The sequence below is a fragment of the Agrilus planipennis genome, unplaced genomic scaffold (genome assembly GCF_000699045.2).
Source record: "Agrilus planipennis isolate EAB-ADULT unplaced genomic scaffold, Apla_2.0 scaffold15, whole genome shotgun sequence".
NCBI classification, from domain to species: Eukaryota; Metazoa; Arthropoda; class Insecta; order Coleoptera; family Buprestidae; genus Agrilus; species Agrilus planipennis.
The window spans coordinates 907816-931240 of NW_020438871.1; the positions used below are offsets into that span (position 1 = coordinate 907816).

Sequence of the window (23425 nt, forward strand, 5' to 3'; positions counted from 1 at the left end):
ACCTACACATGTAAAACATAAAACGTTAACAAAGTTTTCAAGATCGAACTATTTTAATACGAATATATTAACAGATAAAGTATGTGTAAATGAGGATGTATTTTAGGAGAGTATCTACTTACTTTTTGACGACATTATGAGAATGTTCGTTCACTGACTGGCTTGCCAATTAATACAATTTTGCTTTAAATTAGCAAGTGGCCAGGTTGTATTTCTTTACCAATTCTCATTACACGGTGTGGCTGCTTGAAGTATTTAAGATGTTGAAAGGGTATTATTTGTTCAAGTATTGAAGTATTTCAGAAACAAGCGAATGCTAAATAGCTTTTTAAACAGATATGCCGCTTAAGTATTTGACAGATCACTTAGCTAGTCACAAACATTTAAAACTCGCAAACTTTACCGCTTTTAAAATTCAATCGACGCTAAACTACTTAAACTACCGTTTAACTACCATTTTAAAATCGAAACACATATCATATTTATCCATACGATATACTATCAATAAACTAATGAACAAATCAATATATTTTTTATAAAAGATACACACTTTCTTTAACGCCTTTAACAACAAAAGAACCCTTTTTATACTTTGTAACACATTATAATTAAAAAGCTGTCATAAATACATTTGGGATTGGTTGTTTTATCTGATCCTTATTTCTGGAATTTTTATTATCCTTTATTATTCCCTTCGAAATGGGCAATCTGAGATTATTACAGAAATTAATAGATATTGATAGTTAATTCTTGATCGATTTTGATGTGATAAGAATGTGAAAAATCTTTTTAAATATGTAGTATGTGAAATAAAAGATTTGTAATCCAAAATCGAGAACGTTCATGAAATTATATCAAATTGAATGAGATATTCTAGTTCAACATACTGAGCTTAGTCAAAATCGAGTCTTAAGTTCAAAATTGAAGAAACATTTTTCAGTACTGGTCATGTTTGACGCTTCCTGCAGGACAAAATAGCCATGGAATCCAAAAACGTTCCATTTAAACACTACTCAGGGAACTCCCTCTCTGTTCATTTCTGCAATAATCTCAAATGTCCATCCCTAAGGACAAATTTTTCTTCTTTAGTTCATTGTATGTTTCACAACTCTTTATTATGTGTAATTTAACAACTTCGTTAAAAATGAATAAAACTTTTGGTTTTTACTTTAGGTGTATATCATAATAAATTTGAAGGTATATAGTTATGATAAAACAAAAAGGGTTTGCCACTTGCGATTAACATATTATACAGTTATTATAATAATAATTAAAAAACAAATTATCGTACTTACCCCTTTCGAAGTATTTCATAGTTTCCACATGAACGGGATAATAATGTGAGCACCGAGAGTTTTTCAAACAAAGTGAACTAAACTTACACTGGATCTATTTATGTACATACATTTATACATAAAGCATCAGAAGCGGTAACAAATGTATAATGTAGGTACTGTTCTTTTACAGGTAATACGTTACATGAAAAGCAAATAGTTGCAATAAATCTATTGGTTTATTGTTGCTTTAACGTAACGGACTTTTATCTATACATAATGGCTCACTTTTAAGGAGAAAAAAGTCAACCGCGTTTATGTTACATAATCGCTATAATTTTAATGATAACACATATCAATGGTAACAAATTTTGGCCCAATTGTTCAGTTCTTTTTTTTATTAAGTGCAGAAAAACGTATTATATCTCCGAAAAATTTTTCGTTATTTTCATTTTAATTTTTCTCCTTGCAATTGCTTCATAGACACACTACAAATTCAAATTTTTGCGTACATTAATAAGTCAAACAAGTTTAAATTAGTTGTCAATAACATACTTTTCTGCAGATATAAAAAAGTAATCGAGAAATGATTTCAATCAAAATGGTCATAGATAAGGGAGAATCAATTCAGACTTTCCATTAGCTTGTTTGTAAATGGGACTCTATACTATATTTATTTAANAAATAGTACGATTTAAAAATTGTATTGGTACAATGTAAATGGCAATACTGAAAAAGAGACAGTAGGTACGTGCTAGAACATTTAAAAAGAGATAAAAAACACACTGATAGTACGAAAACTCACTACATTGCATTAGATATTAATTAATAAATATAGTATTAAGCTACTTCCTTAATGGACATTCCTTGGTTAATGTAAACCTCTTGCATCGGATGATTTCCAGAGGAAGAGTGCATCATTTCGTTATGACTTTTATTTCCATTTCTTAATTTTTTGAATAAGAACATTCTTAAACTGTATACGCCAAAACTGAACAAATGGAGAATTAAATAAAAAAATAATACTCCAATACAAAAAGCTGACGTTTGACCTGGTTTATTCCAATCTAAAATTGTGTAAATATAACTGCAACCATATCTGCAAACATCATCTTCATTTAAATCCCTACATTTCAGAATCAGGGAAAACTATTCGAATACAAATAGTTTTCGTCTGCAGATAATTGAACAAAATCTCTAATTCGGGTCTAAATAAAATGAATTGCTTCATTTATTCCCGATTGATCGACAATTTTCTAATTAAATCCGTGCTGTATTATTCTTATAATAATTTCAAAAAGCCATATCACAACTCGAAAAAACTCAAACAATAAACGATCAAAATAGGAAATTTGTATGGTTGAAGAAGTTAAAAAAGAGAAAAAGGAATGAAGGACTTTCAGAAGAAAAATTTAGCCTAATTATTTCCTGTCGCCTCCACCATATTTTAAGATTAATTATTTCGGAATACAAAATTTTTGTTTTCCATAGTATGTCTTTGGTGAATGAAATTTGGTGAATGGATTAACAAAGTTCTCTGCGCGTGTCCCAAAGACGAACAGAATCATACAAATCCTTTGGGAGGTAAAATTTATTACCCCTTTATAAAACATCTATTTAAATCAATATAATGCATATCCACAGACAAAAACTATGAAATCTATATATTGCGTAAGTGTTATGTTTATCCACTGCGTAAAAACTAATGGGTTTACTGTGAGAATACATGCTATTTACCTATCAGTTCCTCCTGCACTCCAATATATAAGGCTAAATACAAGGTAAACGATGCCAAAGAATACTGGCAGGTAAAAATGAACTATACGAACTGGATGCGCTACCACCATCAGATCCAGTAACATAAGAACGGAGTTCATTGCGTGAATCATCACGTTCATGGTATCCAAATCATTACCTGTTAACATTACGTTTCCGATTTAAATGTAACTGACGTGTAACATACCAAACAGCCTCAAATTAATAAGCTAATAATACTTCATAACAAAAATAACAACAGCACAAAAGAATTGCATTTCCTGAAAATGTCTCGCGGAATCATTGTCGGAATATGATATCTTAATCACCTCATATGAGAATATATTTTATCATCTTACCCGTCCGACTGACATGCTAGATATGAATTATCGACAGGCGCTTTTTATTAGATATTCTTGCAATTACTAACTGACAACGGATTCGATCACGACCTATGTACTTAATCAACGACTCCCATTATAAAATGTTTAATTTACCCGTCGCGTTGACATGCCAAATATAAATTTTCGATAAGAGCCTTTTTACGTGACATCCACACAGTTCGACTTCTATTTCACCGTATTGATTTTACCCGTCAAGCTGACATGCCACATATGAGTACATCTTCGACATTGCGCTTTCCTTTGACATTAACTAGCTTAAGACATATTGGTATGAGAATGGGAAAATGGGAATAAGTACGATTATGTCTTCTACCACCCCATATTTATTTTACCCGTCAAGATGACATGCCACATAAATTTCCGTTACAAATATATGCTGAGATTGTCTAAGATGATGGTTAGAACAGTTAGGTGTTCTTAATTGGCCCGTTTCCTTTTTGATAGAAAATCACCCTGTAATATACCGGTAGCCGTAAACTCGGTCGCTTACGCTACGTGTTTAACTTACATGCTACATACACCGAGTTAAAATCGTTCAAGAGCAGTTGTGTTAGCTGTTGTTCAAGACCAGTGACCGCATCTGACGACATGGCCGTCAAAGACAGGTTTGGACGCGTGTTATAGCCGTCCGTCGTACTTGGCCAACTCAATAATTCCACATCTTTCATGTATTTACCTTAATTATCGATAATTAACGCAAATACAAATTTAAAATATCGCAAATATTTGCCAATTTTGATTTATTACGTTCTCAAACTTCTAAAGGCGCGACCGGTTGGATCACTTGCACCGTTCAAAAGCATTCACAAACTAATGACCAAATATGATCTAACATGTTTCCCAAACTGTAATTGCCCAATATATTCTAACATAAAATTTAATTACTTGACCATTTAGTTTCATCATCGCAATCCACCCTATACATATTGTTATGAGACCCGACACTTGAACTTTTGATATAAATTACCGGTCGTAAAATTTCCAGGACCGGCCATTAGAAACACATGAATCATCAGACTAAACAAGGAGGTTGGGTAAACTATTTGTAACACTTCTTTTGCGCATTCAATTTAGACCACGAATCTTTCCATTTACGAGAATATAATGGCCGAAGAAAGTCGAATTTCCGGGTTGAAAAGCTATCTGTTTAACCAACTTTTCGATACAAGTATCTTTTATTCGGTATAAGCTGTATTAAACACTTACTGTCATACAACAGCGACCAATAGACAATAGAAATCAGGAAGGCAAGGTCAGTAGCAATAGTGTTTGCAGCCCAATAAATTTTGTATGGCATCAAATAAAGAGGCTTCTTGTACTGTTCAATATTAAAATCTAGAACAAACACGTCATTTTAAAACAAAAAGAAACTTAAATAACGGTGGAGATTTAGCTCATCATAAGTGTAATTAATTGTTTTAATAGTATAGTAAAAGAGATATAAACCAGCAACACACTGGTGAAAACTAATTAAGATTGCTCGATTCCAATTATTTTATTTTCAATTCGCTCTAATCGTCACTTAAGTATCTAGCAAATTTGTTAGGTTTCTTTAATGTTGCACAATTTAGAAATCAAATAAATTTTGTTAATAATCTACGTACACATACGTAGGTATATTGTATACTTCCTTAACCACTTAATCAAGGCGAATATTTAAGAACCTGTTCTATTGGAACAGTTAATGATGTTAATTTTTTCAAAACCAACTTGCAACATTTCACATAAACTTTTCAAGATTTTAATAGCTCTTTTGAACTAGAATTTAATTTGGGATGGTGGCGACAGTTATTATGCCAACTACTACACGTTCTGCTAAAGTTTTTTTCTTTTGGAATGTTTTGAAATTAAGTAATTAAATTGCAAAATCCAAACAAAGTACAAAATACCATGTTTTCTTATACATATTTTAAAAACGTTATCCTCTAAAAGAGAAAACCAAAATACTTTGTTATCTTTGTGGTGGTGTTATTATAAAAAAGCAAAACTTTGCATGGAGAAATGAGAAATACTAAATGAAGGTAAATGGGACTGACATGTCCAGGCGACATTATTTCTTATTAGGTACCATTATGTTAGACTCATTAAAAACTCCATAAAATTTTTAATAAAGTGGTATAGAGGCAGCCGTGCTGAAATATTTATCATACTATGTGCATCTTTTACAGATAATAACATCACAAAGGTTTTTCCCAACGTCACGGTTATTATTGTCGCATTCGATGCGCTCCTGACTGTACTACAGCAAAGTACTAAAGAAAGACGTCCTTTAAATAATGTTTTTATACATTATACGGGGTAACTAACCATGATAAACAATCTGCTGTTCCATTTTACGAATACCAAACGAAAAACTTTTAAGTACATGTATCCTTTACATAGCAATCGGAAATAAGTATTTAGTTCAGTACTGCGTGTGTTATATAGTAAATCTTAAAAAGGGAAGGGGAATGACGCATGCGTATACTCTGTCTAACATAAATGGAAGGGGGTAGGTGGCGCATGAGCAAAATTGTCCTATATATCGTACCTAATCGTAGGTGAGTGAAATAAGCCGATTTATGATATAGATTGAAAATATTGTTTCCTTTTATTAAATTAACAATTTTTTGTTAATTTTTAACGAAATCGCAGCACCATAATAAATACAATGAATGTACAATAGTTTTAATACACATGTACACAGTATGCATTTTTTCTTTCTTTTAATACCCACGAAAATTAACATAAACAGCGGATACATGCAACTTGATTTGTTGTTTTAGTTAGGCATTTATCTGAAAACTATTACCCATTGTCTTGTGAGAACAACGTTAATGTATAGTTATACGAAAAGCGTCCTTCCGTCAAGCAGTTTTAAAATTCTAAATGTTGACCGTCTTTGTTTCGATGATGACACATTCGCTGCTATCCGGGAATATTAAGTTTGTAGTAAGTACTTATAATGTCGACAACATCAAAATGCATCAACAAAATTATTTCAGTCACGAATTAGTGTAGATTCGGCAAAGGCCGCTTCAAGACAACCTTGCGCTTTGAAGAAAAGCTTAATGCATATTTTCCGAAAAGCGATACGTATAACAGGCAAAATATAAAAATTATTATATTATTAAAAATCATAGAGGCTGTAGCTACCTCGAGTTCTTTGGTGGANACAATTTGGTCCTTAGGTTTATTCTGGATCGCTAAATTTGATGTCAAAAAAGCCTCCATCTTTTGAACTATCCTTTTATATAACTTTTTACGATATTGAAGCTATTGTATGGAAAAATACGTAGATTGAAAATTAATTCATACTACAATACTTTCTCTTAGAGATGAAATATTTGAAAGTTTAATTTTAGCAACTGCTATATTTGTATGTAAATAAAATTTTAAATTAAAGCGACGTTATTTTCTTGGCAAGATACAAGTATAAATTTAATTTTTGTGTATTAACATTTAGTCGTAAGTAGTTTTAGTCCTAGTTTAATATGCAAGAATCAGAATTGCTTAATTTCGTGTTCCAATGAATACCTATTTACTAATTTTATATTAATGCGTCTATAACAGTATCGGATGTACTGCTGGAGGCAATAGTACATTATTATGCGTTACGCAGCTTGTTCACATATGTATAAAAATGTGTTCTTTTTGGTAAAATAACAGAACTAAAATCTCCACCCACAAGAAAGCTTTTCTGCAATGGCAAACATATACCTTTATTGGCGTAGGTGATTACCCAAACTGTTACCATCATAGCCGATAATAGTGCTTGAAATGTACATACAGTTAAACCCCAATCAGTCAGGTATATTGTCCATTTCCCTTGACTGAAAATAATGGACAAAATCCATACTATTAAAAAAAACAGAGCAATAGTCCATCTTAAACCAAGATAAATAATACTGGGACCGTAGGTCTGTTGCCACTATAATCAAAATACTTTTGTTGGTTTCGTTTTCCCAAACCTGTGACCGCTGTATATTCGTAAGAACCTATGTCCACTTACTTGTGATTTAAAAAACACATGAGGATCGGGGTGGCTTAGAAGGAAATTTTCTTTTGTAAATTGCTTTCTCCATACTTCTATCATTCTTCCTGTAACAAAAAGAGAATAGTATTATATGTATGGTACTTTTTAATCTATACATCGAAGACGCCATCAACATCATTAAAGACAGTACAACTGTAGGGATAGACGTGCAAGGGCAAAAGATTAGTATGCTTAGATTTGCAGATGATATAGCAGTATTAGCATCTAGCAAGGAGGACCTAGAGATAGCTTTAAATGAAATGGAAGCGGTACTGACAGATCAGTACTGTATAAAAATAAATAAAAGTAAAACTAAAATACGGATATGCAAGGGAAGAAAAAGTAGGGAAAGAGCGAATATAAAGATAGGAGACGAAAAATTAAAAGAAGTGGCTGATTTTAGATACCTAGGAAGTCACATAAGTGAGGATGGAAGGAGTAGTAGGGATATAAAGCAGAGAATAGCGCAGGGTCGTGTCGCCTTTAATAAAAAGAAGTCTCTTCTATGCTCGCGAACGGTTAATTTAGAAATTCGAAAAAGGTTGTTAAAGGTGTATGTTTGGAGCACGGCGTTGTACGGGTGTGAAACATGGACAGTGGGAGCGGCGGAAAAGAAAAGGTTAGAAGCGTTCGAAATGTGGTGTTATAGGCGGATGATGAGGATATCGTGGGTAGAAAAGGTTAGAAATGTAGAGGTATTGGAAAGAATAGGAGAACAGAGGACTCTATGGAAGTCAATAAAAAATAGGCGAGATAGGTTGGTAGGACACCTTCTCAGGCATGAAGGTCTAGTCAGAGACATATTAGAGGCAGAAACAGGAGTTAGGAGGGGTAGAGGTAGACCTAGATTAGATTACTGTTCGCAAATAGTTAAGGATGTGGGTTGTTCTAGTTTTAGGGAAATGCGAAGTTTAGCTCAGGATAGGAAAGAGTGGAGGTACGTGTCCAACCAGTCTAAGGACTGATGACCTTATGATGATGATGATGAGGGCCGGATTTTCCCTTAGTGCCGTCCTGACGGCCACTGTAAAAAATGCCGTATCATTGCCTATATTCTACACAAAATAGATGAAGGTTGATCTATATTCTATGAAAACCATTAATTACTAATAACTTGTGGTAATTGTGGGTGAATGTCTTTTAATTTAATTATCTACCTTAGTACCATTTCTTATTCTTCTTAATATAATACAGTTTTAAAAGTTAAAGCCATGTTAAAGAAGTACAACATATGCAACACATTCTACTCCAAAAATTAACAAATTAAAACCCATAGGTATGTGAAAGAAATAATGTATATTAAACACAGAATTACGAAGAGGGTAATATCTTTATTCAATATGGAAATATTTCGGGAAATTGATGTTAAATTTTCTGCTGTTAAGAGTTAAAGAAACAAATGTAATTACATATACATATATAAAATAGAAATTATGCAAATGCTTTTAGACCAGTGGTTACGTTTATTTGGTTTTGAAAAAGATTTTGGGCTCTCTGTTAAAGGTTCGGTGAAACTGTCTTCAGCACACTAGCGTATCAACCCTAATGCTTTGTTGTATGAGTCACAAGAGGAGGGTTAAACTTGCCGAACCATTATAAGGGTGTTTGAAACATAACTCGCCTCTTAAGCAAAGCACTTTGCCACAATGGTCTCATACACAAAGATTACATCCCTTCTGTTAAAACTTCCGTTTAGAAATTACAGCGTTGCTTTTGATAAAGAATTTTTAAGTATTCCACTCTTCTTTCAGGGTCTTACATGGAAAATTTTCTGGCACTGTTTTAAAAAACTATTCAACGCACAAGTTTTATAAACCTCTCAGAACTTTTGCCCCGATTTAGGCCATAAAATCTGGGTTAATAATGCCAAAACGGCACGGATTATTATACAAACGTATCCACCAATTCTCGCAGTAATTTCTAAACAACTTCTAATGCCAACGAAAAAAGTTCAGGTATATTTCCTTTATAATCAGTTGACGTTAATTAATTATGTAACGTAACAAATCGTAATGATAGATCACGAACTTTAGCAGGATACAGATGTTAGAAACTTTTGCAATACATTAATGGGTTTATGCGTAATCGACCTACAGAAGTGTATAATACTATAACGATAGGCACTGATTGTATGCATAATTAGTTAAAAGCAATTGCTTGGTATTCAAAATAAACTTACGTATTTTTAATAAGGAAGACACTGAATTTTGTTGTGACCAGTTGACGGATTGTTTTACCTACTTCGTTTCAAAAACTGGTCAACTTTAATGCGTTTTTATCGAAAATCATAACATGTGAACCAAGACATAACAGTCTTGCAATTTCTCTTGCATTTCACGTTGCATTTTGTTATATAATAATATTGCCCTAAGATAGGTATCGTGTTAAACAGGAATAGTATCACAAACTCGAACAAGTTTTAAAGCATTTATTTATTTGGTATTACTAAAACGTTTAGATTACGTGTAATTCCCAGTTAATGACCAGACTAATTAGCTGTACTCAATAACAGATCAAATCGAGACAAAACTAAGAGAAGTTTCGTGAAATTTAATTTCATTTTTTAGAAGTTTTTATTGGTTCAATAAATGTTAACATTTCTAAAATCACTTCACCATAAATTTAGTAAAATAATTGATGAAAAAACTGTATTAATTCAACTTAATAGTGTAATTAACGCGATCCAAGCTGCTATAAGCTATAATCTGGTATGAAAATGGTAGATATTCAATTTTGGCAGTTTGTTTTTCTTTTTTTATATATAAAAGTTCAGTAATGCACAAAATGCTTATGAAAACACAACGTTAATAAGTTAATTTTGAAAAACAAGATTACAAATATTTTTTCTATATAATATTGATTAGTATAACGTAAATGAAAATTCGGTTGGACTACTTTAATAACCCTTTTCTATTACGTAATATCATCGTGGATTACTCGGTAATTTGTCCTTTTATATTCGAAAATTCGCATAGCGTTGAAAGTTATTGGAATGTCACCGGGAAAGGCTTCCTTTTTTCAGAAAGGCAAAGTTATCAAGGTAGCTTATTAAACATGACAAAAACACCCGCACTTCTCTGATGAGATGTCAAGGGAGGGTTGTTAGCAGCAACTGGCACACGTTGTACGGCATTAATAAGTTTTTCTAGGGTGTACTTTCCATCAGGCTAGGCCATTGCAGAAACGCCAAAAGAAGGCTTTGGACTCAAATTTAAAAGTTAAAATTTACATACAAGTCTGCGCCCTTCTACCCTGTCTCTTATCTCACCTTTTCCATTACATAAACCTCGATTAGGGGCTGCAAAGGAATTAAAAAATTAATAAAACTTCCCTATGTTCTCCACTATTAACAATAAGTTTCTCAAGTTAGTAAAGTACAATTGACGTATATTTAGTGTTTGGACATGACTACAATTATACTTTCGATATTTAATATATAAAGAAGAATAAGATGACACAACTAGGCGAAATTTAAAAGCGGCTTGCGGAAATTTCAAGAGTAATTTTTCTGTTAATAAAGTCTAGACCACCGACTTATGATTTAAACAAACTTTCACACCATTATTACAAGATATAACCACTTATTTAGACGTATAATAGATGCCTGTGAAAGTGAATCTAGACGTCTTTCAAATCGGAAAATTACTTGTCCTCTACTCTACCTATCCAATGAAACAATTTACATTACAAAAAACAATTAATTGTCTCTACCACTCATGTAAGAACATCTCTACCAAACACATTACTAAAAATTAGATACACTTTCTTCTACATTGAATAATTAACCAGCTTTTCCACGAAATATATTATATACATACATATATATTTATAAGACCATATGTACACATATTACGTACTAATTAAAAACATCTAGCTAGCATTGAGCATAATAAAAGCCAATAATTTAAAAGTGATGTAGAAAATATAAAGAAATTTTTTGTCCTTCAACCTAAGTTTTTAAATGCTATTCTGAAAATTGCCTAACAAAGTAGGCATTTTCTTTGAAGTTAATCGAAATACCAAGGTTAAAAACAAAACAAATGTGTTTTAACTTATTTAAAAATATGAATGTAAATTTAAGCAATGTTATATGTACATAGGCACATGTTATTCAATATTCGCTAAAATTCATCTCCGACGATATTGTCATGAAGGAACGTAACTACACGTAAGTATTACTCAGTGAAAGTTTTTCATTACAAACAAACAATACCTTGCATAACATGTTTCAAATGGAGAAATGTTGTGTACTATTATTATCCACGTATTTTGTCATACACTTTTAGGTACCTACTATAAATTTTTTTTCCGCGCTCATTACAGGGTTAGGTAAATAATCAATAAAGTTTTTTTGTTTAGAGTAAGGTTTGCTTAAGATTCGTATTAATATTCATCCTTCTTATTTAAACACAATTTACTGCCAGCAAATAAGGTCATATTTGTTCAAATAATACTTTTATGCAAAATCACGAAGAACACGAGCTGTTTTAATCAATTTTTTAATTAGCGCAATAATAATTTGTTTAAAATAAAATACTAAAGTGACTATATTTGTAAGTGTTTTCGGCTTCTTTTTCCTTCAAGCAAATAAATGAAATTCTCACACAAAGGAAGTATCATTTCCAGTTTGCAACATCAAAACCATGTAAGGAGGTTAATAGTATCTTCAAAATAAATGTACATTTAATGAATTAAGCAACGCATTCGTTTAGTATTTTATTTTGCAACAGTTTAGCAGTGCAAAACGCTAATAGATCAACCTGAATTGTTAGGTCCATCAAATGTAATTTACCTGGATAAATAAACGAAACTTTATCATATCATCATAATTAAAATGTTACATTACATTTACACTTTCCTCTAATTTTTTTAATTATAATTATGTAATCTTGAAAAATTCTTGCAGCGTATAAACAATATTAATTAGCTTTCAACTCATGAACGTAATATTCACTTCAAACATTTTCTCCTGCAAATAAATAAACAACTGGGTCAAAATTATTGACAATGGAAATATCGTGTGCATTTTTGTTTTATAAAATGATTACGTAATAAATATTTAAAAGCATCTACAAGGACAGGAAAAGTAAATTAACAATTTTTCAATCAAAAATAGATCATTGTCGTTTTCAATATTTAAAACAGTAATAACATATTTAATAGGTTATTAGCCGAAACAAAAATAGAAAACGTTCTAAGATAGATAAGGTATTAATTAAATTATTTCTTCAAGAAAATCAATTTTACGCGGAAAATTACTATAATTGAAAAGCATTATTTTAACATAAAGTGCATGTTCATGTTGCACGCTATAAAAATCAATACCTTAGGGAAATTATAAGCCTGTCGTGGATAAAATAACAAAAGCTAAGAATTGTATTTATTAACAATGAATAAGATAAATAGACAATAAATTGTTATTAAAGAATTGCATGGTTCACCTCTATATTTTTAAATAATTAAATATTATTTGCTTCTACACATTATTGGACGTGTATACCTATAGCATAATACTATTTTTCATTTTTGTAAAATAAATAAATAATATTTATATGAAATAATTTCACTTTCTGTTGTTGCGATTATAATTATGATGGATAATTAAGAAGCAGTCGTTAATAGCTGTATAAGAAGACATTAATTGCATTTGTGGTTTATTTACAAACAAAGAGTAGTTTAATAAGTATTCTGCTTGTATAGGAAAATGATGCATGTGCAACATATAGTTATAATGAACGTAAAATTGCAGGTTTTATCAAACAAGGAAGTTATAAGAATAATATATAAACATAAAGCAATTTTATTCAGAAACAAATATTCATTGGTCTACTGCCTACCCATTTCGTTTAATTAATACATACACTAGAGAAATAACGCGCTATTACAAAACTAGTGAATTCTTAATTGAATATTAATTTCCAACAACAAATCTGGATGACCCTGGAAAATTTGGTGCCGTCCCTAGTTTTCCAAATTTCTACGCGTCATTTCGCATTTGTACTTTTTTGTGTTGTGTTGACAACGATTAGCATACGAATAAAATTATACAAAAATTCAATTCAATAATAACGAAAGTTATTATAGATGCGGAAAAATTCGGCTTTGAACTTATCCTGATTACGGTCCTGTAACTTACCTATAAACGCTGCGAAAATACTTGATGTTTTAATAATATGTCTATTAATCTTAATTGATCCAAGATACACATATACGGTCGTTTTAGGTATGTGAGAAAGCGACAGTTGTTTTATTATCAAACAGTCGCCTCATTATGAAACAGCCAATATAAATACATATCCGTATGCATTTTTTGAAAATATAAAATAAAAAGGAAATAAATAAATCGTTTGCATAAATTACAGATAATACTTGTTTTTCTATTACTTAGAAATAAATAACTTATTTTACGCTATGAAAGTATGATTTAATAACGTTAAAAGGTCAGTTCTCAAGGTGTTAAATACCATATTATAATTATTTTCTTCCTCTTTACGAAAGGCAGTAAAACAAAATCCAAACAAATTCGGTGCAAGCCAAAAAAAAATTAAGCGAACCATCCACATAATTTTATTAGTTGGACAATAAAAACTTTGATTAGATACGGTTTATTGAATGACGAGCAATAACTGGTCGTAATTGACTGATAAGCGGTTGTTAGAATTTCGGAAAAAAGTTCGAAAACTTTCGCTTTCTACATGGGGTACAATTAGCTTACCTAGAAATGACAGAGGTGCTTCGAAAGGGGTGGTTTGGCGGTAGTCACCACGCAAGTGTGACAGCCACTGCCGGCTTCGTCTGTCTGTTGAAGAAGACCGCACACAACCACGTTACGAAGTAACAAAATTCTACCGCGTGCGACCTAGTGCGCGACCTGTGAAGGTAGTAAAGGCAAGGGGTAGAGAGGGGAGATCAATGCCTGAACAATCAAGTGAATAAACGAAATAACAAACTGCAGCCCGTAAAGTTGGTGATCCTTCACGCAGCATTTCTTCAAGGAGCGTGTGAAAATCACAAATCTTGCTATTAACTATCAATCAACAGACTAGTCGTATCACAGAGAAATGCTACCCCATAAACAAAGAAACAAACTAAATATTTTGCGCATATATTTTTCCCGAAATTAATAAGTTTTACATATTCATACACATAGTAATACGAATCGAGTTCAAGAAAATTCTACTTAAGGAAAATTTTTGCGTTACCATCAAAATTTTCATCGCTCTTACGTACAGTATACGTACTATTATTAATCCTACTGCTAATAACTCTTACAATCTTAGGTCACGATGTCAGACAATGTAAGTACTTCGCTGGTGTTGTCTTTTCCTATCGTAACCTAACCGTTTGAAAAGTCGAACCATTAAATATAGTTGCAGCGTTTTTTCTGAAGAAAATTAATGGAAATCTGAACTAAAGAAACGATTTAGATGTCAAATCCGCACTTGAATCTCGAGTTAGAGAAATGGAAAAAAATCGAATTAAAAAGTTTAGAATACTTATACGTAAAATAATACCTATGTGTGTCATGGGAACACAAAATATTCGAGTTCCACTGTATATTGTAAATAATAAATATAAAAATAAAAAGTGGAGCACTTTAATCGTACTTTTAAACAGACCTAGAGGTTTTATTCCTAAAACTTACTAAACATAAAATAAAACGTTATTGTCAAAAAAATATGACTAAACAATAAATTAGCAAAAAAAAACTAAAAATAAGTAAGAATTGCAGTTAATTGATTTATATATATTGTTATATATAAATATAAATGATTTGGAAGGACTGGGCATGCGGTGATGTTTTATGGTGCCAAAACCCCACGCATACTTAACCTTTTTAAATAGCGTTATTGCCTTACAGACGTCTTGATAATTATTCGAACAATCAAAGAAAAAAGCATTTGTCGTATTGTACTACACAGAGGTTTAAATCGGCTATTATTATTATGATTAATCGCCTGTATGTGAAATGTCATCCCATACAAGGCGCACGCTCAATTATAATAAGTACATATGTAATTTAAAGTGGAAGTTTAAAAAAACAATCGAAATTTATTGTATATATATTCACCAAAATTTTCAATACTTATTTTAAAAAAATTGTTGCTATACTAAAAAAAAATTAATTTTAAATGAACTTAAAACGTAGACCTCCTATGCATTAAATGTCTTGAAAATTTAAAAAAAAATAAAAGGATGAAGCTAATTTTTACCTTCACATTATTAGTATTGCCTAATTACAAAAATAATCAAGGTTAAAACATAAATTAAGTTAGATATGAATCAAACAATCTCAATTACCCTGATATCAATAAATTAACATTTTTTTAGATGAAGTTAAAGTGGAAAACATTATCTTTCAAAAGTATTAACTAGGTATTAAAACATTTATGAATTAAAATACATATATTTCTAATTTCTTTATGCATTTATTTTAAACAAAAATTATAAAACAATAAATTTTTCAACTACTATATTCTTTTGTGAATTCAGACAAAATTCCCACATTTGCAACTAATTAAAAACCATTCGATGAAATATAATTACTACTAACCATTCTTGTGTTTTTAAATTAACAAACTAAATAAACTGATGTTACCTGCCTTACGAATGTCCTTTAAAATAATACTACTTCAGCTGAACAACCTGGTTTAAATCGCAAACACTTCTAAACAAGCCATATCCGCAAAATATTGATAATATGTACTATATCTAACGAATAAAGTATTACCTATATCTTTTAGTTATCGTGATAATAGTTTATTGAATGATCTTCTAGGTGGAGTAACAACGGCTACCGATTTAATATCATGCTTTCAGAAGATAATAATAAATAGCAGGTGCAATAATTGTTAGTTATTAATGAGTATACTACTCATGTTTATTTTCTTATTTTTATTTGCAGCATTTGTAGTCACATGTAGATGTTAATTTAATTATCTTTTTATTGTTACCAATTTAGTGTTTCTTTGCTTTTTGACCCTGTTATTAGTCGTTTCCTTAGCGACTGTTGCGCTTTATTAAATAAACTACTGACTAAGGAATCTTAAAACTAAAAGTTTGTATCGTTTTAGATGTTTATTTTATTTAAATTACGGAAGATACATCTAGGATTAAAAAATCAAAAACGCCCGTTTAAATATTTTTTAAATGCTGCAACCAACGTTACACACTTGTATTGATGTTAGTTTATTCTCCCCGCGAATTTCAAATACTAAAAATAAATAGTAACACTCAGTATTTTCACACTTGAATCAAAGAAATATGTAAACAAACCTACTACATTCAAAGTTAAAATAAGAAACTGATTGAAAATATTTTAATTAATCGGTATTTGACAATTACCAATACGTAGAAAATGTTATAGGAAAATAATATTCGGCATATACTGTACGATTATTTATTAGAGTAAAATAAGCTAAGCAGATGTAAGCAGAGCATACAAACTTATTAAATAATTAGTACATGCAATGATTAGTGTACACCATATCTAAAAAGACTTTCTATGAAGTTTTTCGTAAAAGTATTAAAATTAATCCATTAAAATTACATTAGAATACATATTTTTAAATATCATTAGGTATTTTTATACATTTTGAAATCAATTCAGCTATTCATTTGTTTATTTACACACTCATTACCTTATTAAACTAACAATAGATTATATTAATCATGATAACTGTATAAATAATACAAAAAATTACAACATAAATACATACAAACAAAACATAACAAATTGGTAAATTAAAGAGTAAACTTGTAAAAAGAAATGTAGTCACTCAAATAACTACCTACGAAGCTCTTCCACAAATTTGCAGAAAGACATATCATTGGGGGCCCAATCTGATTTTGTTTTGTATACCTCAACACTTCTAGTACCATCCATTACAACACCTACATAGAAGAGTTAAAATCACTGTTACATAACTTATTCATCTTTTGTTACTCACTTAATGATGTTAAGCCATGATACTGAGAAATTCCATGCAATAAAAGTCTTTCAAAACTGGAATTAGGAGTTAATATATAGACCCCTTCACCAGTAGAGGAAGAAGTAAAGAAGTCAAGCAAATCCGTTTCAATTTTCTGTAACAAATCAATGGGAAGTTTCCTTTTTATTTTTAGCATTCTTCTTATTTTAGAAGAAATTCTAAAATAAAGTGTATTTATTTTTGGGTTTTCAAGTACTTCTTTTTTATGTCCTGAATTTGAATTTTTAAGAAATTCTTCTTGCTCTTCTTCCGATTTATGTATGAAATCATTCCAAAAATGTAAAGCAGTTTCATCTTCCAGTAATCGTGTTAATGGAGTTTTATGCTTATCAGCCAACTTTACATAGCCTGTAGCATCTTCTTCCTCTTCATTTAATGTTTGCAAAATACTTCCTGGAATGTGTTAATTGACATATTCCAATTGCTCATATCAGGTTGATTATAAATGATACAAGTGCTCACTATTTAAGTATCTTCTTTGTTTTCGTTTTCCTAAAGCTATAGCTCTTGAAGAAATTACATCATCAGCCTTCAGTACTACATTAGCCAGTCTTACTTGTCTTGAAGTTGTTGGCTCACTATGTAATGATTCGGAGTCACTTGCTGCAGTACTTCCTAAGCTACAAATTAACATGTGTAATATGTATTTGTCAGTTAATATGCAAAATTAACTTTAATGATTCTGTATCAGATGCGTTGTTGGAACTTGGGTTGTTGTAATTGTGAACTTTTCTACTTATAACGGTCATGACTCCTGGATTACACTCTTTTCCACACTTTAAAATAACTGAACACAATATTTAACTCCAATTAGCAAAATTATTATGTTTAAATATAAATAAACATTAAACGTCAATGTCAAATTAAAGTAGTTATTATAACTTAGGTTAGAATGTTTTATTTTAGAAGTGTTCATTTGCTCAGATGCATAACAAATCAGTAAATTATATAAATCAAAGTTCAGTTTAAACAATACCACATGCGCAAAAATATTTTCAAATATTCCCTGTGTGCTGTAAGTTTAAATACAGTAAACAATAATTTATGCATTTCTGAACTGCAGGTAATTTTTATGTATAGATAAACACAAAAATTTGTTATCTACTTTCACCATTACTGCAAGATAATATAATCTATTTCATTGTACAAAAATTATTGCAACTACGGTCTATTTTTGGGGAAATATAGATTCCATTAACATCAAAGAACGTAATAAAACATTTAAAAAAGATGAATTGTACATATTTATTGAATAAATACACAATATAACAAAGAACAGTCACTGTTAAACAAATTCTAAATGCCTGTATAAAAATATCTCAACAAACAGAATACTCCTGATAACACTATCAGTATTTATTTTAGTCATTATGTAACGTATCGGCCACTGTACAAAAATGTTTTATTTAATGTTTCGTTAGTAAAAAAGATTTTAGATTTAATTTTATTATTTACACTAAACCGGTTTACTTAAATTCATATCTTACATTATGTACAGTACTTTTCTATATCACAATAATACAATAATAGCACTTTGTTAATTAGCATTTTTTTTTTCAATATTTCAAGTTATAATGAGCATTGTGCAAAATTGTTAAGGGCCAAAACGAGTTAAGCAAACAAAAATTTACATTAAAGGCGTTTGTTTCAACAGGAGCCTGCTACAGGATACAATAACAAAAGTAGTTAATTATTTGTTCATGTGCATTTTACCATTTTTGTTTAATCAAAAATTACTCCTTTTCATAAATGAATCTACTTATAACAAAAACAACAAAATTAATATAGGATGAGGTATACAAGTGATTTAATTGAAATGGTCATAAAAGTAGAACCAATTTCTACTTTAAATAAGCATCAGACTTAATGAACATTCACGACAGATTTGTATTTTTTAAGTGAACATGTTTTAAATATAATTATACGACAAAAATGGACGTGAAAAAAGTTTAATTTTAAATTTAAGATTATAATTATCTAAATTACCTACAGCAATAATTGGATTATGCAGAATGCAAGAAGTGATAATGATAAATAAATAGGCGATTTTTATTCAGTGGCTGATATGTTATTAGTGTGTCTTTTAGAAGGGGGGACCAAATGGTTGGGTAATTCGTTAGGTAGATCATTACCATCAATTTTGACGTTAATTAGGTGCATGGCAAGTGCAAACTCTTCAGCATCTAGCATTCCATCCTTGTCAACATCTGCAAGTTTCCATATTTTTCCTAGTACAGTTTTGGGTAATTTAGATTTCACCATTTCTGATTTTGCAGCTAAAAGAAAGATTAAAATAGTATTTGTTGTACATGATCGATTCAGTTTGGAAAATTCTCCTTAATTTTATTACTAATATATCATAAACCCTGTTTTGACTGTATGTCATAATGTCAGTCCTATTGCATCATCTGCAATGCTATAATTTAGCGTTTCCTTTAATTTGTGATGATACCCAATATTTATTTTATTAAGTGGATTTACTGATAAATTAATAACGTTTGTCAAGATTTACTGACGTGAGTTATTTAACCAAATACAAGTCTCAAGTTTGTTGCAATGATCCACAAATTTTATGACAGCAAAAGTGTCACCAAATATTTACTATGTTATTAATAATGAATATTTGTTATGTGAATCATTCAAACAGTTTTAACCATATCTTTATGACAAAATATCGTACTATGAACAAATATAGTATAGTTTTGACAAATGTATTACACATAAATAGCTATTACTTATAGCTGAAAGTATTCTCAGTTCAACTGAAAAAAAAAAGATATTGATAAAAACATGACTTATTTCTTTGATGCTATTTACTTATTGTTTAATTTTATTATATTGAAAATAATAGTTATTTATTGAATTTTAAAATAAACACCAGGTATCAGTAATATAAAATGAAACATAAAAGATAAGAGTTTTAAATGAACTGTAAACTTTGAATCTCATTAAACACCTACTGATAAGATTTAACAAGTATTATGTAATTCAATATTAATTAATTCTTACCAGCTCCTGTAATTTTTCCATCAATTGGTTCCAGATTTTCAAATATTTCATCAAATTTGGGTTTAAATTTGCTAACAATCCAGTTAGGCTCACCAAATCCAGCATCAATTCCCTCCCCTCTTTTATAACCAAAGGGAGAAATTGTATCTTCAACATTTTCAAATGCCCCACCTTTAACAAGCTTGGTCTCAGAAATGTGATTTTCTTCCTCTTGTGGTATTTTTGCCATTAATGTTGAAATATCATCAGCTAGCATCCTGTCTACAATTTCTAGCAATTTTGGCTTTAGTGGATGAAATTTAGTAAAATCTTGATTTTGTAAAACTTCTTGCATTTTTTTAATTTCAGGAAAATCTCCAGGGGAAATTTGGTGTTCACGTTGTAATTTATCATAGATTTGCCCAAGATTTTTTATAAGGTCCTTCTTTTTAGAATCTTTGCCAAACATTGATGGCATGTCTTTACGTAATTCAGCAATGATGTAGGCATGAACCTTTGCCAATCTAGCTCTTTTAATTAAGTCATTTAGTTTTCTTAAAGCTGCATTTCTAGGCAGAGACTGCAAATCTTTAAACAAATCTTGCTCTTCATCTTCAAAGAGTCTTCTATTAACATCATATCTTAAGGGCTGATCCCAAAATGAACCAATGTACACCCTAGCTACCTCAGGGGTTTGAAGTACTTTGCCAAGTGACCACATAAGAGCTCCATAAACCCTCATAAGTTGTTGGTGATCAATCATATCTGCTTTGTTTAAAACAATACGTATTTTGTCATCATGACCCCTTAATGCTTCAATAGAACGACGAAATTCGTCTGAAATATCTAATTTATGAGCATCAAACAAAAGAATTATTCTGTCTACTCTTTCTGCAAACCATTCCAATACACCAGTGAAATCATAGCCCCTGTCAACCCTTTGCTTTTCTCCTGATAATATGCCTGGGGTATCAACTATAGAAATGTTTTTAAGAACAGGAGAAGGAACTAGTGAACACTGAAGGCGATTTAAGAAAGCATTTCCAAACTTTGAAAGTGGTCTAAATTGCTTTTTGGGATCAACAACCAAAGCATTACCTGGAATCATTCCCTCTTTTTCATCATACATTACAGCAATGAAGCGGTCAGTAGTTGGTTCCGGTCCTATTCTAATTCCAGGAAAGTCTCTCTCCAGTAAGTACTTGATGAAAGTAGTTTTTCCTGTTGAATATTGACCTACCAGCAGTATCATTGGTTTTGCATCAAAATCGGAATCTTCTAACTGTGGGGAATGGAAGTCATGAAACTGGTAATGCTGTTCCAGGGGTAACAGTTTGGTTTTGTAAATGTTTTTAAGCCCTGTTACTACATCTTCGTACACTTCTTCTCGAGTACTGCTTTTATTAAGCCAACTAAACATGTTTGTTGTCACTAGTTAACCTGACTCAGACACTACAAAAATACCAAACGAGCTGCACTTTACCAAAAAATTTTTTACGATGATAATGACAACGCTGGCTACAAATTTTATCTATAACAGGAACTGTAACTTATGATACAGAACTATTTCCATACACTATCACTAGAATTCGACCACGGCCCACTCGAATACAATGCGATAATATAGAACTACAGAGCTACTATACAGAAAAATTGAAACAACAAATCATAGACAAGAGCAGAGCTCATGAAATTACCACCATACATGACAAACGAGAAAAACAGAACGAAAAAATAATGGCATCCTTGTCTATCCAATGTCGTATCACTAAGTTTATCCTGCAAATGGGCTATTCAAAACAGGGCTATTTCATCGTCATTCGTCATCAAACCGATTTTAGGAGGTTTTTTCTACTAATCACGCAGAATAAATTAACAGAGCCTATCTCAACCGTATCAAATTAAATATTTTGCATAAAAAATCATTTGCACATAGGCGTCGGTATTACACATCTAACGGGATATTTAAATTAATTCATGTCCTACTACCATACTCTCTAATTATGGTATATTACTACTATAAACTGCTACAGGTGTAACTGTTAAATATTTATAAGAGCTACACCAAAAGATTGCTTAATAATTACGACACTTTTCAATCCAAAATATTAAAAAGAAACTATTTCTTCATTTTACTTAATAACAAGGCATGTCCTGCTAAAGTATTTTTTCAATTTGAAACTTCCACATAAGATTGCAAATCAACAAGAAAATTGCAAGTTTAAGTACATAATGACAGATACTATGCATTTTGTACATGATGGGTGTTATGCAAATATTAATATTTTAAACGAGACTTAAATAATTATCCCATTATGCCCTAATTGTTTTTTATAGTACATATTACTAGACTACTCATAAAATAAATAAATTAATTTTAGTCCCAAACACAAATATTTTTGCGCGCTCATTATTATTTACGCTGATGACTGTATGCACAATGTACTTCCTGTTTAACAAACGTATATTCTGTTACTTTATGAGTTTGATATCCCATTTGCAAGGCAATTTAAATAAAATTGGCCTTCATTATCAAGACATTGTAACATTAAAAGTAAATCGCGTGTGCAAACAGGGGTCTATTGGACTTAACCGCTAGATTTTTTTTTGCAATCGATCACAAGTTGGGATAATGCATAGTAATACATTACGCAACAACCGCACAGAGTTGCTGTTAAATAAATAATTTTGTTCTAATTTAGAACTCAATTAAAAAAACACCGCGTTTATACAATGCGCGTCGAAAATAATGCACGGAAGTCGAGCAACTTTTTGCGGCATCTTAATATTGTATGTAAACATCAAAACTTTTGATGCGCTTTTTCGGTATCAATTATAAAGGTTCAATTTAAATTAATTTATAATTAATACCAATAGAACACACCACGTCAATTAAGCGCACTTTGCAAAGCATAGGAAATAATTGAAAAACTTTTCATTTAAAAAACATATATTCAAAGGATTAACATCAATATTTTAATAATTTATAACAAATGA

The 23425-nt window shown here is 30.7% G+C and overlaps 4 protein-coding genes across 8 annotated transcripts in view; all 4 read right to left on the bottom strand.

The window, feature by feature from the left end:
- Positions 1-1962: 1962 nt before the first annotated feature.
- On the bottom strand, positions 1963-16153 carry LOC108735295 (protein rolling stone). 4 transcript variants are annotated; one of them, XM_018467207.2, is made up of 7 exons: positions 14164-14283; positions 10717-10746; positions 7425-7513; positions 7133-7343; positions 4640-4768; positions 3012-3189; positions 1963-2373 (listed from the first exon to the last, which is right to left on the bottom strand). In XM_018467207.2, the coding sequence occupies exons 3-7, from the start codon at positions 7506-7508 to the stop codon at positions 2115-2117; spliced, it is 861 nt and encodes a 286-aa protein (XP_018322709.1). In that variant the 5' UTR covers positions 7509-7513; positions 10717-10746; positions 14164-14283; the 3' UTR covers positions 1963-2114. The 4 variants fall into 4 exon arrangements, with proteins under 4 accessions (XP_018322709.1, XP_018322707.1, XP_018322706.1 ...); XM_018467205.1 differs by lacking the exons at positions 10717-10746; positions 14164-14283 and adding an exon at positions 16052-16153; XM_018467204.1 differs by lacking the exons at positions 10717-10746; positions 14164-14283 and adding an exon at positions 16048-16153.
- Positions 16154-16886: 733 nt separating this feature from the next.
- On the bottom strand, positions 16887-18336 carry LOC108735255 (R3H domain-containing protein 4). 2 transcript variants are annotated; one of them, XM_018467132.2, is made up of 5 exons: positions 18113-18336; positions 17903-18060; positions 17637-17833; positions 17399-17534; positions 16887-17342 (listed from the first exon to the last, which is right to left on the bottom strand). In XM_018467132.2, the coding sequence occupies exons 1-5, from the start codon at positions 18187-18189 to the stop codon at positions 17236-17238; spliced, it is 675 nt and encodes a 224-aa protein (XP_018322634.1). In that variant the 5' UTR covers positions 18190-18336; the 3' UTR covers positions 16887-17235. The 2 variants fall into 2 exon arrangements, with proteins under 2 accessions (XP_018322634.1, XP_018322633.1); XM_018467131.2 differs by having other exon boundaries at positions 16888-17342; positions 17399-17833.
- A 330-nt stretch (positions 18337-18666) lies between these two features.
- On the bottom strand, positions 18667-22245 carry LOC108735251 (EH domain-containing protein 3). Its single transcript, XM_018467121.2, has 2 exons — positions 20450-22245; positions 18667-19716 (listed from the first exon to the last, which is right to left on the bottom strand). Exons 1-2 carry the CDS (start codon positions 21846-21848, stop codon positions 19490-19492), a joined length of 1626 nt encoding a protein of 541 aa, XP_018322623.1. The 5' UTR covers positions 21849-22245; the 3' UTR covers positions 18667-19489.
- LOC112905619 (congested-like trachea protein) overlaps positions 22203-23425 on the bottom strand; it is a 4819-nt gene continuing 3596 nt past the window's right edge. The window contains exon 3 of the mRNA XM_025978381.1: positions 22203-22207. Within this exon, the coding sequence (XP_025834166.1) occupies positions 22203-22207 (5 nt within the window). The remainder of the gene's footprint in view (positions 22208-23425) is intronic.

Bases quoted from the DNA above. Each gene is read 5' to 3' on its own strand.
- LOC108735295 (XM_018467205.1), bottom strand. From the start codon at position 7,508: ATGATAGAAGTATGGAGAAAGCAATTTACAAAAGAAAATTTCCTTCTA. The intron at 4,769-7,132 runs GTATATGTTTGC...TGTTTGTTCTAG, and splicing joins AATCACCTACGCCAATAAAG to ATTTTAATATTGAACAGTAC. The intron at 3,190-4,639 runs GTAAGTGTTTAA...TAATGTTAACAG, and splicing joins TTGGTCGCTGTTGTATGACA to GTAATGATTTGGATACCATG.
- LOC108735255 (XM_018467131.2), bottom strand. From the start codon at position 18,189: ATGACCGTTATAAGTAGAAAAGTTCACAATTACAACAACCCAAGTTCC. The intron at 18,061-18,112 runs GTTAATTTTGCA...GTTAATTTGTAG, and splicing joins TCTGATACAGAATCATTAAA to CTTAGGAAGTACTGCAGCAA. The intron at 17,834-17,902 runs GTGAGCACTTGT...AACACATTCCAG, and splicing joins ACAAAGAAGATACTTAAATA to GAAGTATTTTGCAAACATTA.
- LOC108735251 (XM_018467121.2), bottom strand. From the start codon at position 21,848: ATGTTTAGTTGGCTTAATAAAAGCAGTACTCGAGAAGAAGTGTACGAA. The intron at 19,717-20,449 runs GTAAGAATTAAT...TCTTTCTTTTAG, and splicing joins TGGAAAAATTACAGGAGCTG to CTGCAAAATCAGAAATGGTG.